This window comes from Medicago truncatula, chromosome 8 (genome assembly GCF_003473485.1).
Source record: "Medicago truncatula cultivar Jemalong A17 chromosome 8, MtrunA17r5.0-ANR, whole genome shotgun sequence".
Classification (NCBI taxonomy): Eukaryota; Viridiplantae; Streptophyta; class Magnoliopsida; order Fabales; family Fabaceae; genus Medicago; species Medicago truncatula.
In genome coordinates, this window is record NC_053049.1 from 18,021,762 (window position 1) to 18,038,875 (window position 17,114).

Sequence of the window (17,114 nt, forward strand, 5' to 3'; positions counted from 1 at the left end):
ATGATTGAAGGTTAATTACAGTTTTATCCTTCAGTTTTCATACTTCCAAAAAAGCAAAAATTGAGTTTTTGGTTCAAACAAAAAGGTGTTGCTTGCTAAAATGCTCCTTCATCAAAATGAGTGGATCTATTGTAGCAAAATCTTATATATATATATATAATTGAAACTGTTGATTCTACCAAAAAGAAACTAAACCGTTGAAATATTAATTTCAAACAGTTTGGTATTTAAAGGCATCGCTATAAAGATCCCAGCAAAGTTGGCCCTATTATCAATCATCCGCATGCTATGACTGTGTTTGGATGGAACATTCCTTTGTACTCATTTTCATTTAAATTAAAAGGTTTTGTTAGCAACTGTTTATGTGACATTCTTTAAACATTTTAAATTATGTAATTCTTTTTTTTTTTTTTTTAAGTTAAACATTTCAATTTTCAACCCACTAAATACACAACCTTTTGTAATATCTTACATTTTAAGATCTTTAAAAAGTGTGATAGAATATTCATTAGCATTTTCCTATTTAAATGATGCTTTAATTTGATGTTTAAAAAAACAGCAAGTGTGGAAGTAAATATGTGTTATAGATGGTAGTTTAGGTCAACGGTTTTATTGTTCCTAGAATTTTAATGCTCTCAATTTTCTAATATTTTACTTTGACTAGTTCTCATTTCTTTCCATCTAGCTTGTTTTCCCCTTATAAAATAATGTAAGTATAACTATCATGGAAGAACACATGGAATTTCCAAGAACAAATGGTCGAGTAACTTAATATCTATAATCAATTATATTTTTATTCTAAAGAACTATATATAATCATCCTATGATCTCTTTGTTCCTTAGCCATTCCTAAAATATCCAAGTGGCTATATAAATATATCATTAACAAATTTTGCATAGATGCTTCTAATGGTGGTAGTCATGGATCAAGATTGCTCCCTCAAGTTCTTATTGGTAATGATAATACTCTTCCTAGGGTTTATTGCTTGGCTAGAAAACAAAGTAGCAAACTCAAATGAAGCCAATAAACAAAGGGATGAGGAGGTGGAAGTTAGTGATGAAATATTATTGTTTGAACAAGAGGATGAAGAGAACAAACTAAATGAATATTGTGTTTGCTCCTTTTGTGGCAAATTCAGAAACATAATCAAAAGATGCTCACGATGCAAAAATGCTATATATTGGTAAGTTTTCAAATTTCTTTCCATCTTTCCCTTTATCCTTTTTGTTCATTATATATGTTTTATAATATTAATGCCTTTTTGGGTAGAAGTTCTTTTGCGGCTTAACTAAAAGAAGGTTCATATGTCACCTAATATAAAACAAAGTTTTAGCGTCCCCGTGAGCATAACTCAGTTGACAGGGACATGTATTGTTATATGCAGGGGTCGGGGTTCAAACCCCAAACATTTCACTTATTCACCTTGAAAAAGGTGAGTTCTAGGCTACCTGACAAAAAAAAATAAAGTTTTAGCTTTTTAAACAAAAACAAAAGAAACTTTTAGTTAAACAGTTTAGAACCAAAATAAAGTTTTAGTTTTAGTTTTCTGGACTCACATTTATACTTGTCAATAAAGTTATTGTGATTATAGAGATGAATATTTTTCTCATAAAAGATTTTGATTTTAATGTGGTTGTTTTCATCAGCTCAAAAGCATGCCATATCATGCATTGGAGATTTTGGCACAAAGATGAATGTGTTGAGATAGTGTCTGCAGAAGAACATGAGGAATCATCTTTTCATGGAACCCAGTGCTTTCTCTTGGAGCATGGAAACGTAATGTTATAATATATCATAAAATCCTAGTATATACAATATTTAATTATTTTTTTTTATAAGCAAAAGGAAGAGATATTTTGTTTGAATCTTTATTTTAGGATAGTTTGATCCCATTTGTTATAATACAAGTATTTTCTAGATGCAACCTATTGTGGAAGGGAAATTTTTTCGATTATTCCTCCAAAAAGTCAATTGAGTTTTTTGGCTTCAAGGAAAAACCAATAGCAATTTGATGTTAAATTCCGCTTAACAAAAATTCCATGTCGGTTTTCAATATATTCATTAATGATTTTTAATATAAAAGATAGGTTTAATTTAATGATTTTTTTAAAATATATTCATTAATATTATTCTTGCTTAATATTAAATTAATTATTTCCGCTCAAAAAAATTAAATTAAATATTTAAAACTGAAGACTAAAATAATCATATCATTTTCGTGAAACAAGGTTTTATCGTTCAAAATATTTTTAATTATGAGTGCAAATATTTTTCGAAAACATTAAGAAAATTATTAATGTTAGCAAATATTCATAAGTAGTGTTTTTTTTTTTTTACTTTGAGATTAATGAGAAAGTTGATGTGACCCATTCTATTATTTCAAACGCGTTGTGTGTGTGAGAAGAAAGACAAATGACTTATCATTTTTTTTATTGAAGGAACAAATGACTTATCATATATATAACTTAGGTATTTATAAAAGTAAAGATAATAATGTGACACGTATTTAAATATTAACATTAATGTGCAGGAAAACTCTAAATACTCATTCAATGATGATGATGATGAGCATAAACCATATGAGGGGGATGTTTACTATATTGAGTCAATTAAAGAAACAGCAATAGGGCTTCAACATGGTGGCTGTGCAGTTTGTGGCAATCCATGTTCCCAAAAATGCTCAAGATGCAAAGCTATAAAATATTGGTAAGTTGTTTTGTTTCATAATTTTATTAATTTGTCTAAAGTCACTCCAACTAATTAAACTTCTTAAGTCAATGCCACCTTTCATATATTTGTGATTTTTCTCCTTCAAAAAAATGTTTTTGTGATTTTTTCTATAGTTGTATTTTTTTTATTGTTTTAGTTTAATCCATTGTTCAAAACTAATTGGTTTTAATTAAACCATTAGTTAATTAATACAAAATCTAGTTAGTTGGACACTGACAAGTGTTGAGAGAACTCTTAAAATATACACTTATTAGACTTTTAAAAATAAAATCAATGATACTTGATTGACTTTACTATTAACCCTTATCACTTCATTAATAGTTTCATTATAAAGTAGATTTAAAAATTATGAATATAAAATTAAAAGCAAAGAAAATATATAGAGGCACCAGTGTGGAACAATATTTTATGGAACTCTAGCTCTTACATATAGGGAAAAAAAATATAGTTACAAAATTGTATGAACGTTATTTTATGAGAAATTCTTACGTGAACTCTCACCTAACATATCATTTTAACATCGAGTTAATTAAAACCCAACATCTCATTAAAATGATTAAAAAACTAAATTAAAATCAGTTAGGGTAAGTTTTAATATTAATTTGCCTAACCTCGTCAAAAGTCACTCCAACTAATTAAACTTGTTAAGTCAATGCCACCTTTCATGTTTTTGTGATTTTTCTCCTCAAAAAATGTTTGTGATTTTTTTCTATAGTTGTATTTTTTATTGTTGTAGTTTAATCCACTGTTCAAACCATTAGTTAACTAATACAAAATCTAGTTAGTTGGACACTGACAAGTGTTGAGGGAACTCTTAAAAATGATACTTGATTGACTTTAATATTAACCCTTATCACTTCATTAATAGTTTCATTAAAAAGTAGAGTTAAAAATTATGAATATAAAAGTAAAAGCAAAGAAAATAGAGGCACCAGTGTGGAACATTATTTTATGGAACTCTAACTCTTACATATAGGGAAGAAAAATAATATAGTAACAAAATTATTGTGTGTGGAACATTATTTTATGGAAACATAGAGGTTCCAATGTCTAGTGAGAAAACAAAGAAAATTAACAAGAAGTGGTAACAATTCTTTGGAAAGAGACCCTACATGTGTCATCAAATAAGCTTCATATAGTGGTGTTTGAAAAAGATATAATCTGTTTTATTAAAAACTACAAAATTTTTACTTTAAAAAAGTTGAATATCCATTATCCATTATTTCTCAATAATAGTTTCATTAACAAATGTTGTAAGTACACTCTTAAACATTTTCTTTATTTTAAATCACATCCTTAATTAATCGATTTGCTGAGTTAGCTAGATTTGAACGTTTGACTTTTTATTAATAATCTGAAACCATGTCAACTAAATAAAACTCTATTTATATATCATCATGGGTCACCTTCAATAAAAATTGATACGACCAAGTTACTTATTAAGAAGAGGTAGTGCCTTAAATTATTTGCATTCACATTAACTATATTCATAAAATATATACATGTCAATGTGAAAATACGTTAAAAAATTGTGCAAGGTGACTAACACGTTCAAGTAATGTGTAAAGATGTCAATTTCCACCTGTATACATAGAGATCCTTCAATACTATCTGTTTCTTCAATAATATAGAACTACGACTTTCTTCAAAAAAACTGCGTGTATCTTGCATTCTTGCTACTTTTTTTTTTTCTTTTAAAAGGGGTGAAAATCATATACATAGATGAGATGAAGTTTAGGGAATTGCAAATTCAAACCCGAGTCATCTTTACAATATTAAGTTAGAAGTTTGATGTTTGAACTGATCGTTAGAAGTTTGATGTTTGAACTTCAACATCTATATATATATATTATGTGATGTTACTATCAATTAAACTATGTTCATGGGGACGTGAATCTTGTTATTTTAACTATATATATTTAGTATTCAAAAGGAGCACTTATATAGTTAGAATAAATGTTAGAATAATAAAATCAAAATAGTAAAACTGGATTGGGGTAATTTTGCATTGAAATTGAAATGGAATTAAGTTTTTTTATCTACCTCCTCTAAAATAAGCAAGTCAATTTACTAGTGTAAATAAGCTATAGGTAAGTTTGACATAAGGTCGTCAAAATTGAGAACTTACGTAAAGTCATTTCTTTTTTTACCAAAATAAAAAAGTAAATTCATTTTGTCTCTGTAAGATTGAGTTAGAAATTGGACTTACTTCATATTTAAAATAATATATGACATATATATATATATATATATATATAATTGATATATTTAAAAACTTGAAACAATATCGGAGTATATGATCATTTAACAATTCAATCATGTTTCATTCATTTTTAAAACATTTTATTATTTGCGTAATTTGCATAATTTTACATCACCAAGCTTCATGTTTTTTGGGCCTTTTTCTTTTGCAGCTCACAAGCATGCCAACATTTTGATTGGAAATTAGGGCATAAATTACAATGCTGTGTTAAGAAGACAAGTTCAACTCAAGTAACAACAAGCAATCAAGAATGGCCTACAGATGAAAATGTAATTATTATTTTCTCAAAATCATTGAAATATCAACAATTTAAGATCAACAATTTATATTATATGCTTATGAATAACAAATCATGAGTGCATTGAAATATCAGTCTTTAATTGAAATGTTTCTTTAACATTTGGAAAATGAGTTGTAATTAGTAAATTCATTATTGAGGATTGAAAATGTTGAATTATTTATTTTCTCCATGTTATAAAATAAATAAATTGGGACATTTAAATAATTTTGGATTTTCCACTTTTTCATAACAGGTTATAATGCCTCCAAATCCAGATGAGGTGGTAGATAATGATCATTCATATGACCCTCTTTGCTTGGAATTTTATTCAGGTATCTTATATATCATCTAGTATTGTTAAGCTATATCTTTATTTATTTCTTCAAATCTAAATCATAATTAGTTGTATAACTTGTACTATACTATTCCTTTTGTATATTTTGATTACATTAATTTATTCAATTTTTTTTGTTGGTGCAGAAGAAAACACCAACAACAAGGCTCTGATTTTAATTTCTCAGGTATGATTGAGATTGGAAATTTGGAAATATACTTAAAGAAAAATGTACTTGTTCTTTAACTTGTGTTACAATGCAGGAAGCTAACAACAAAGTCCAAGAGGTTGAGGAAAAAATGAGAAACCTAAAAGATGAATTGGAAATGATCAGGTATATAAGAAAAATGTGTTTTGGTCCGCCACGTGTCATCGACTCGTGTAATTGTTGTTTTTCACTAATTTATAATAATGTCATAATATTTGATGATTTTTTCAGAAGTGAAAATATGACACTGCAATCAAAGCTTAACTATTGGGAAATTAGGGCAAAGTATTCTTCTGATAGACTTTACAGCTTCAAGAAAGAAAATGAACACCAGGTAATTATTAATTGCAAGAGTTTCCAAATTAAAGTGAGTTTGTGAATGATTCTAATATTTTTTTGTGTTCTGCATTTTCAGTTGATTATTTTGAAGCATGAAAATGAATTGATATCGAATGCTGAGAAACAAGCTCGTCAAATGGTTACGAATTTATCTCAAAGGCTTCATTGTTTGCAGGTCAGCATAGTTTATGCAAGTTTCATTGCATGTCATTCAAAATGAGAATATTAACCCTAACGAAAACCATGCAGATTGCAATGGAAACTGGAGTAGCAGAGAGGAAAAAACAAGAAGAGTTTATACATATGCTGCAGGTATATATTTACAATACATTCTTAAATTGAAAGATGTAGTGTCTGAAGTTATGTAGCACCGTCACTAATGATTGAAGCCATGTTCGGTGTTAGAAAAATGTTAGTGTCCGACGTCCCTAACATGACATTGACACGTGGTTTTCTTATTATATGTGTCCACGTATTCGTGTCAGTGTCGTGTCTGGAGTCTTTGTCTATGTCAATGTGTCATATGTTTGAAGGCAAAGTAGAGAGGCATTCTAAATTTCATTACTCGAGTTACCACTCATTGGCTTTTGTTAATTTACAGAATGAATGTGCCAAGACTAAGAGAGAGTTTCACGAACAAAACAAGTATGTTGAAAGGCTTAGACAGAAGCTTGATAATGTACCTCAATTTCCTATAAGAATGGCCGAAGAGACGAAACAAAAATTAACCATTCCTTCTAAGGCAATTTTGGCTGATGAATCCAAGGCTGCTGTTGTTGAGGTATGTGTAACAATTTTGGCTGAGAATTGAGATCAGATGTCTTTGTAAGGAATGATTGAATGAACAAAACATGAACAAGACAGACATGTTCTCATCTGCTTAAGTTCATATTTGCAGGTTTTGATTTTTTTTTTCTTATGTTTAAATTCTATTCAGGTGTACAAGACAATCAGTTTAAGCAGAAATCCAACCTTGACTAGTCAGGTAACTTCAAAAGACAGAAAAATGATAGAGATATTGAAAATAAAATTACAATTATCTACAAAAAAGATTAATATACTCAATTGGTATACCAAGGAACTAAAGTTACTTTGATTAACTATTGCAGTCTTGTACAATTTGCTTAAGCAATGAGAAGGACTTGGCATTTGGTTGTGGACACATGGTAAGGTCCAAAAAACTGGATTATATTTTTTTATACTCAATTTAATTAATGATGATTAATTAACAAGTAACTAAAATGCAGACTTGCAGAGAGTGTGGATCGAAAATTCGCAAGTGTCATATATGTCGAAAGAAGATCACTGATCGAATTAGGTTGTTCCCAGGCTGATTGACAATGGAGTTGATAGAAACATTCTAAGATAGACATGATCTACATGCAATTCTGGTGATGAGCAATAATTTATGATCAATGCTGCATATGATTAGTAATATGATCAAATCTTGACAATTAGATATTAAAATAGTTAGTCAAGATAAAAATCATGTATACCTCTGTAGATATGTATGTTTGTATGTACATATGAATGTATATTATGCTTGGTACAGTACTTATATCAAAATTTGTGTATGACATGCCGCTTTACGATCAGTACTAGACATGTCGCCACCGTTACTGTTAAGACACATCCAAGCAAAGTTTGGGCATTCTGGTAAAGCAAAATCATACACAAATACAGGGTAGTCACCCCAGACATCTGCTAATTGTGAAAAGCAAACATAAAAGAGTCAGCCTTAGCCTTCGACGTGGTGATAATTGACTCCGTCGAGTAAACTTTCAAGTCCAAGCCAAAGCCAAATAGATTAATGACGTTCCTAGCCTTCTATGTTTCATGATAATTAAAATGAAAAACATTAATATGTCCAATGTCGGGAACAAATTACCATCTGAGGCAGATTTTTCATAGATAGAAAAAAGTAACATATTAACTGACTGGAGAGCTTTTATAATTTCGACCGGTAAAAATGGCATGCAAGAGCACAAAATGTAAGAAAACAGAGGCATGACAATCTACCATGTATCATTAGGAGGAAGAATTTACCAAGAACAAGTAGATAAATGTGATTAGCTCCTACACCAATATATCCCTTTCCAATACCAAAATATCATCCAAGTCTATTAGTCTATGTCACACAATAAAAACCAAAAAGGACAAACAGCAGATGCTATAACAACTTATGACATTTACCTTAATATTATGTAGAAGGAGCAATGTGAATCGACATTTTATTTCAGGCCAAATCAAGTTGATTATAAATAAACAAACAGTTCAGTACAAAAAAGCATAAATCCTATAAAATAAAAGCATGTATTCCAAAGAGAATACTAGTCATCTACTATGAAAAATTGACATTAAGTGTTATAACTAGTAAATGTTTGGATGGAACCATGAGCACTCAATTTCCATCAAGCCGCTTCTGGTCCTCTCAAGAACATGGCTTCTTAAATAAATGCATTCAGGAATAAAACGGGAATAAAAATAAAACAGCATTGTGTTTATAGTGAACTCAAAAGAACGTATATTCACAATAACTGGAGTTCAGCAACTTATTCAATTTTTCTGCTCCTTGTCGGTTTGCTCTGGAATTGGTTGAATTCTCACATAAGGTTTTCTTGTTAAAGTCTCTCCTCTTAGAGCAGCAACATAACGGTCATTGGTATTCTCCTTTCGCTGCAGCTCTCCAAGATATTCTGCCAGTCTCTCTTTATTCACTTGTCCCATCATCTGAAACATAATTAAAACAACACAATTGTTAAGACAGGATTTTAAACACAGGAAATAAATCGACTCAAAAAAGTGAAAATTTGACGGTGACAACTGGTCATTCCATATAAACAGGTTACTTAAAATAATCAAATGTGAATTAAAATAATCACATATTTGTATTCGATAAGAAATATAGGAAACTGAAAGCAGAGTAAAAACAGTTAAACAAGTGGAGTCGTTGCCATAGAATTATATTAGATTTTGTTCTGGATAAAAAAAAATTAGGATGTTATTTAACCTCCAAGGTAAACTGATAGTCTGTTATAATTTTAATCTTACACACAGAAAATTAAATAAACCATTAATTCTGTACTGTATAGGTTTGGAAACCTACAGGCCCCCATATATTTAAGGTTTTATTTTATACTTGACCTTATTGAAGGAAAACAGATCATTTCGCATGCCACTAAAACACACTTCATTCAATGCATCATGGTGGAAGAGTGCCATAATTGATTTAAAATAAAGTACAGTTGGAGAACTTTAAAATTCAATGTGATCTGGACACTTGTTTTGAGCTAGATGGCCCATCGTACAGCAAGCTGTGCAATTATTTATGTTAGTGTCAAGTGTTGAGTAGAGAACCAGAATAGTAAAAACAGTGACATGTCTGTTAGTTAACGGAACTAGGGTGGTAGAAATAAACTCATATTATGAAGAAATTAGTTGAAGGACCCTGTTCACAGAATGATTCCTAGAGTAATAGAGAGACTGTAGATTCTCCCAATGCCAAAGAGCCCCAAGTCTACACAAATGACAATAAAGATCATTCTCCAAAGGTATGGTTGGATGGAGGCTTTTGGAGAGGAGGATTTTGGAGGACTAAGTCTACGATTAGGCATATAATTGAGATTTTGAAAGAATAGCATGATAAATGATCATATAACTTTTTAATCACACTTGTCTAAAAGCATTTTATAACTTCTTTAATTTAGAAAAGAAAAATAAGCCCTTCCCTCCAAAATCCTACGTTCAAACATACCCTAAGGCTCTCCTCTGATTTCCTAATTATCTTACTAACTAACTCTTAACTAACAGTAACAAACAATTACCAATTTAACCTCTTAACAAACAGTAACAGGCCTATCACAGGGTCAATTTTTTTGTTAGAATTAGATAGAAAAGTATATCATATCATATATACAAATCAGGGCATTTGGACATAGGAGGATGCAGACGCTTAAAGTTCTTCAGTGTTGTAATCAAGAGGACTTTCCCTATTCTTTGCAACACAGAATAGAGGTAAACACCTCCTTACAACAGAATACAACAAAAACAGAAATGCAAGGAGACCGCCTAAAAAAGAAAACATAAATAGTGTCCTCTCAAAGAATTATGAGCCTTCTGGTATTCCACAATCCAAAAATATTCTGCATGCCTTCTACCCTCCGCCAATCACCATTTTATTCTCTCCACTCCCACCAACTGCCAGTTCATTTTCTTAAACTCCCTAACCGTTCTGTTATACACATGTTTAATTGTATTCTACATGCTCCTATCCTTCTCCAATCACCTGTTTATTCTCTCGACGACCATCAACTGCCAGTTCATTTTCTTAAACTCCCTAACTGTTCTGTTATACACATGTTTAATTGGAGTCTATGAATACCAACTCCCACCAGAGCCACTCTATCCTCAAGGTAAAAATCGGGAAACAGAACTGGTTGTGGAGTAGATCATATTTGAAATACCGAAAAATAACGCTTCACATTTCATTTCTGAATCAGTTTCTTACATAGAAAAAACATTAAAGAACATAAAATCACATTTCACACAAGATGCTTGCATATTAGGACAGAGAGTAGAACTTCCGCCATACATCTCTGTCATTATGTGAAACTAAACTTTGAATTCTAGTCGGACAGGTGGATATCTTCTGATCTAGGAGCTCCAGGGATCAGAAGAAGCCATCCTAAACTCCGATTCATACCATTTTCAATTACCTGCTATTATGCATTTTTCTAAGCGACAAAGCTGTTATAACTGTGGTTCCACCACCAGCAGTCACCTGTGATTAGCGCTACTCGAAAACACATACACTAATTTTGGCAGTGACAAACTAGAAGCATGATTATTGACTTTTAACTGCTATATTTTTTATATTAGTGGTGTCGACGTGTCCGTGTCCCTAAGCATAACACATTCAATTCAAAAAAAAAAAAAAAAAAAATATTGAAAATCAAAAGAAAACTATGATAGTATTTACTGAAAATAACAATAATAATAATAATAAAGGGTTTTTGACTTGCCAGTGATTCAGGGCGAGCCTTAGAGCGGAGTTGAGATTCGAGCTGATCGCTGCGGGTATTGGTGGCTTGCATCACACAGTAGCCAACAACTCCAGGAACGACGCCGCATATGGTAGCGAATGCAAAGAAGAATGGTTTTGATTCGCGAGTTCTTCGCACGATCCATTTCCACGCCATCACTATCCTCTTTCTTTTCTTTTCCTCAACACTGCTGGGTTTCTCTGGTTTCTATAGCAACACCTCGATTCTTTTCTTCAGGTTTTTACACTTTTCAGGGCTTTTAAAACCCATGAACCGGGAACAGACCGGTTTATTCAATTGGTTCTATCTAATTTTTATTTATTTTGTTTGCATATTTATTATTTAATCAAAATTGAAACCGATATCTTACATATCAAGTGAGTTAGGGTTCGAACTTTGCATCTCACCAGTGCTTAGGATTTCACTTTATTCAAACATATATCTATCTTATTTTCTTTTCATCTAAAAGAATCTATATTTTTTAAGAAGTTGTTTTCTAATTGTTATTTATTTTTTAAAAAATTCTATTTTTTAAAAAAGTAGTAAAAATACTGATTTTTTTTCATTTGTTATGATATTTAATTGTTTCACATTAAAATGATAAAGCCTACATTACCCCTCAATAATATAACATGCAAATTTGTGTACGTGAAAACAAGCTTATAAATCGGTTTCAATTCCCCTTAAAAATTAAAAATTAAAAATCAATTAAATACAAACTACATGTAAAACTAAAGCATCCTAATGAAAACAGAAACTAGGGTAGCAAAAGTGAGTCAAAAAAATTGATGTAATACATCAATTTTGTTTGACACACTTTTGTTTATATTTTGTAAGGGAGTACACTTTATGGATTTCTCTAGCACGAGACCTCGCTCAAGTCATATTCGCCTTATCGTTCTTCATTGACTCCGCCTCTTTTTGTTTTCATTATCTCCTCTATGACCCTAATTTTATAGGATTCTATCTCGATTAAGCAATACTTAATTGATTAATGTCTTTGGTCAAATGGTTTAGATCAAACAAACTGCAGCAACAATGTAGAACATTCAGATAAATTATTCAAGCTCATAACAATCCAGGAAACAAGATTAGCATACATATTGGTATCATCATATTTAACAGTTAAGCATACTTTCATTCAAGCACACAACATGCTAGATAGACCATCATAACAGTACTGATTATAGATTTTGTTAATCGGACTAGCACATCTTCCCTGATTGATTAAGTTGCAGTTAATCGATTAGAACATCAGAATTAATCAATTAACATGCATGGATTCAAGTAGAACATAAACAGACAATTCGACAACTCATTTAATTCATAATCTACTTCCTGTCAATGTAGTGGTCTAACTACAGCGAAATACATCATTTAAACACATATTTCCTATTTCCCGGGATTATCTGGCAATCACACGAGGCGTGTGGATCACAGACATCCCAATTTCATCCTGAGTATGTACTTTGTCTTATCAAATATACATCTTTTATCTCTGCATTTCTGTAATGCTACTCTGTTTATACCATTCTTTTCAGATTTGGTTTGAAAAGCAATGTAAGGAAATTTATAAGGAACACATTTTCCGTGATTCTACCTAATAATAACAATTCGTTTAGTCTTCACTTTCCTCAGGCTTCACAAAGAATTCAATATGAGCTATTCGACCAGGTTGTTGATAGCCGGCAGAATCCACATAAGGGTGCGAGGTAGGTTTGGAAATTGAAACCAGATGCTGCACTTTTAACATTCCACCTCTCCCAATGCTTAACTTGCTTGCTCTATTTTCTTTAATAACACTACTAGGCATATTAGAAGTTGATGCTCTAAGGAACTTATATTTGTACCTGTTATAACCATAAGCAAAGAAATGACAGATAAGTCGATGGCTGGTAAATAGTGCATTACATCTTAAGTAATAAACTTCAAAATAAAATTAATACTTGAAAGAAGCTCGGTGATCACACTGAAATGCTATCAAGAGTTCGGAATTCGCACAATACATGAAATCTATCTGAAAATAGATAAATAAAATTGTGTGAATATAATGAATTCAAAGTGCAGAGCGAAAAAATAAAGCATGTTCCCATTTGAATCGAAAGCAATACAAACCTGCAGGTCCCCATGTCCTTCAGCTCTCAACGTAACAGAAGGAGGATCTGGCTCCATAGTTATCTGGATGCTTGATCCAGGCCATTCAAGATCCTCAATAGCTTCCTTTAGTGCTGCAGACTAAGGCCAGTTTGGCTCAAATTTCAAATTATAGTAGTAGCTTCCCAATTAAAATGCTTTTATGGTTGTTCGCTAGCAAAAAAATCCTTATAAATTTATAGATGTTCAAGAAGAGATTAGCAAGAGCGCTTTAAAAACAAATTAAAATGCAAATGCTAATTTCAACTTATATGAAAAGTTGTCAGAAAAATTCATAAATATCGTAAGATTCTTTTAATATTTCTTTTTCAACATGTGTATCTATAGTTTATCCAAACTAGCTCTAGGTGTAATTTAATGATCAAAATATCAGTTAACCGTATACAAGCAATGGTTTTTCTCCCATGTATCAATTGCAGGCGCAAACATTTACATGCATATAATCTAGATTCAAAAACAACAGAAGCATATAATGTAGTTTATCATATTAAAACAGAAACATAAAACGTAAATTAACATATTATAAGATATTGACACCTCCAAAAAATTTACTGCACTGTACAGAATGCATAATCAATAATTACTATCATTTTATAAATGCATTGTGTATTACATTATTACTAAAAGATCAACTAGTAACCAGTAATATAATGGTTGAATGATTTTGATCCATAAATATTGTTTTCTTTTATATTTTTTGTCCAATTTCCATCATTGATCACATTAAACCCAAAATTTTGTAGAAGGACCCTGAGGTGGCGGGGGATATGTAAGTACATTAAGAAAATCCAAGGACATCCAAAGGATACTAGGTCATTATTCAAGCTGCACTGGCAAGCAGTTAAGAGAATTTTATGGCATACCTTAACAGTAAAGGTTAAAGGGTTAGTCCCAGCAGGTTCAAAATTGTAGTCCCATGCAACGGTATCAGGAATCCTTGTTCTGATCTCTGCACAAATACTGGCATCCAGCGAATCTACAGATCTGAAGATGTGGAGTGAACATTTAAGACACAGGTAAGACAATTCTATGAAGTTTTTTTGTAGAGTTCTAAAGAATCCAATCCATTAAACGACCATTAATTTCGCTACCATTCTGAAAGGAATTACATCTTCAACCGAAAGTTTTACTTGATAAAGAAATTTACATTATGTGTAATTTTTTTTGCAATAAATAAGTACTAAGAATTAAAAGTTGACAAATTCTAATTGGATTTCAGTAATCTATGAATAATGTGATTCTATCAGTCACTTTTTTCTCAAGTAAAGAAAGCTAATTAGTAGAAGGCTAGAAGCTGTAGGAATTTGACTTAAATCGTGACAGGCAATCTGTTGGAATTTGCGACTGAATGGAAGTGATTTCTTGATACTCAATATCAGGGTGATTTTCATTGATAGGTATTTAGATAATGCTTAGTTTTATTTAACCATGATTTTTCAACTACTCATGTGTGACTATTTAAGTCATATTTTAAGCACACATAAATCTCACTTACTTCAGTGTTGTCAAATATTGGCCATGGCGGATTGTGGTGGGAGATTTTTTGGGAACTGCCATGGCCAATTTGTAACGGATGGTGGCGCCCTGACGTTTTGTGGCAGATATGGAAGCTATAAATGACAAATTTATGGCTTTCCGCCATCGATACACTGCTTGCTATATAAGAATGGTATAAAGCATAATAGCAGCTTGTTTAGTTGCCTAATGCACGAGAAGGGAGAAAGGAAGTGGTGCCAAACCATTAATAGAAGGGTCTACAGGCTACAAGGAGCTTTGGGACTAAATTTGGATTATACACCCTAGTTCTTTTTGTGTTGTTTATTTACTCCGTATACTTGTTTTACTCTCTAAGTTGATATAGGATTGTGATATGCTCAACCTCAAATAATAAAGCAAATCAATTATAAAACAAATATGATGTAGGGGCTAACATCATCATACATAAATGACAGCTATAAACTTGATGCAGTGTTGTCGATGGCGGATCGTGAAATATGGTGGAAGGCCAAAAACCTTCCATATAAACACGCCATTACAGCCTATGTTGCCGCCATGATGGATATCTCATCAAAAATTGCCTATAGCAAATTGAAATGGCAGACTTTTGCCGTTCCGCCATCTGCAATGGATAACGCTGCTAACGTGCCATCTTGTGTACAGATGTGTACATTTGAAACTGCATTGCATCCAGCTACAAATTCATGGGGATTATGTCTTACCAATATTTTATTTCATTTTGGTTGCAAAACTTTTTAAGAAACACAAAACCTGTCAAGTCTCAACTACCTAATTCAACTTAAAAATCCTTATTGGAAATGTAAAGGCCATTGTTCAAGTAAGACCATATTGAATGTCATGTAAGAAACTTGTATGGTTGCGAGCATAATAGCAGCTCGCACAAGAATTATAATTCCCTAATTTCACGCAATAGCTGATTTTGACTGTTAGATTAAAATTGTAAGGCTCACTTTCCAACATTTCAAATCGCCTAAACTTAATCAAACAGTTCAAATTGCATGATTGCATCAAAAGCATGATTCCCCAACTATCGGGAATCCAGTTCGCATGCACAACTGCTATGTGCATGACAAGTTAAAAAGACAGAGCGTGGCAATTTTACGACCGAAACTACTTCATACTTAACAGTTTATAGTGAGTGTTTGGAACCAGAATAGGTAACCAAGCAACTAACGGTGAATCAGAAGGTCCAAGTTGTAGTTCCCCTGTCTCGAGACACGAAATCACCACAGTTCCAAATATACTAAGGGTCTGTTTGAATTGGTTTAATTGAGCTTATCTATTGGTATAAGTTTTATGAGACTGTTTGGGAGAACTTATTATAACAACTTACGAAATTGTTTATAAACTATTTTCATAAAGTTCTCCCAAATTACTTTTGAAAATAGCTCATAGCTTATACAAAAAAAACTTCACTTCACCTTTTGCTGTAGAAATAGATTATACATAAGCATTTGTGCCATAAGCTGCAAATAAGCAATTTATCCAAACAGGGCTTAAGTGCATATTTGGAATGACGGTGAGTTTGTTTGACCTAAATCATCGCTATAATTTTGTTGAAGCTCTAAAGCATAAGTTTTGGTGACATATGGTGATTCTGACAAACTCACCGTGACACTCCACAACGTAATATAAAAATGTAGATGCTACATTTGCGTATTTGAATTGGAAAAACAAACAAAGAAAAGTTGACAGCTAAAACATACTTGAGGAGAAGCTGCATATCAGGACCAGGATACTGAATCTGAATAACACCAGAATGACCGGGAACCGAGAATGCGTTCAAACAATCAACAAAAAGCCCTAAACTCACACCAAAACGAGGTCGTCCTTCTGCATTGTAATCATATCGAACAAATAGCTATAGCAACAACAAAAAAAAAAAAAACAAATTCAGTAATAAAAAGAGTACGAAAAACGAGAATAGTAATAAAATTGAAGAAGAAAATGGTATTATTTGGTACCTCTTTTTTGAGATAAACCTTTGCTTGAAGGCAACCACTTTCTTCAACGATTAAAACGATGCCGTGTTCGGATAATTCTATGACGGCGTCTTGGTGGCGCTTCCATCGAACGGCGGTTAAAGCGTCGACTAAGCCTTGTACGTTTTCCAGTTCGCATAGAACGTCTGGTGCTTCTTCATCCATTTCTGACATTGTCGAGATGAAACCCTCTGTTCGTTCTCTGCAATCTCACTCACACCAGTTTACCTTCAAATTATTTGAACTTCTCAAGTTTTTTTTTT

The 17,114-nt window shown here is 31.8% G+C and overlaps 3 protein-coding genes across 3 annotated transcripts; 1 reads left to right on the top strand and 2 right to left on the bottom strand.

The window, feature by feature from the left end:
- The first annotated feature begins 750 nt into the window (after positions 1-750).
- Positions 751-7,750, top strand: LOC25502449 (uncharacterized). The gene is made up of 14 exons (XM_013589858.3): positions 751-1,184; positions 1,648-1,777; positions 2,532-2,707; positions 5,146-5,263; positions 5,528-5,606; positions 5,755-5,795; positions 5,872-5,942; positions 6,048-6,150; positions 6,232-6,330; positions 6,405-6,467; positions 6,757-6,936; positions 7,093-7,140; positions 7,265-7,321; positions 7,403-7,750. The coding sequence occupies exons 1-14, from the start codon at positions 901-903 to the stop codon at positions 7,487-7,489; spliced, it is 1,536 nt and encodes a 511-aa protein (XP_013445312.1). The 5' UTR covers positions 751-900; the 3' UTR covers positions 7,490-7,750.
- A 605-nt stretch (positions 7,751-8,355) lies between these two features.
- LOC25502450 (uncharacterized) lies at positions 8,356-11,453 on the bottom strand. Its single transcript, XM_013589859.3, has 2 exons — positions 11,177-11,453; positions 8,356-8,885 (listed from the first exon to the last, which is right to left on the bottom strand). The coding sequence occupies exons 1-2, from the start codon at positions 11,351-11,353 to the stop codon at positions 8,712-8,714; spliced, it is 351 nt and encodes a 116-aa protein (XP_013445313.1). The 5' UTR covers positions 11,354-11,453; the 3' UTR covers positions 8,356-8,711.
- A 1,032-nt stretch (positions 11,454-12,485) lies between these two features.
- Positions 12,486-17,114, bottom strand: LOC25502451 (uncharacterized). Its single transcript, XM_013589860.3, has 6 exons — positions 16,834-17,114; positions 16,576-16,730; positions 14,215-14,335; positions 13,313-13,432; positions 13,144-13,214; positions 12,486-13,047 (listed from the first exon to the last, which is right to left on the bottom strand). The coding sequence occupies exons 1-6, from the start codon at positions 17,023-17,025 to the stop codon at positions 12,816-12,818; spliced, it is 891 nt and encodes a 296-aa protein (XP_013445314.1). The 5' UTR covers positions 17,026-17,114; the 3' UTR covers positions 12,486-12,815.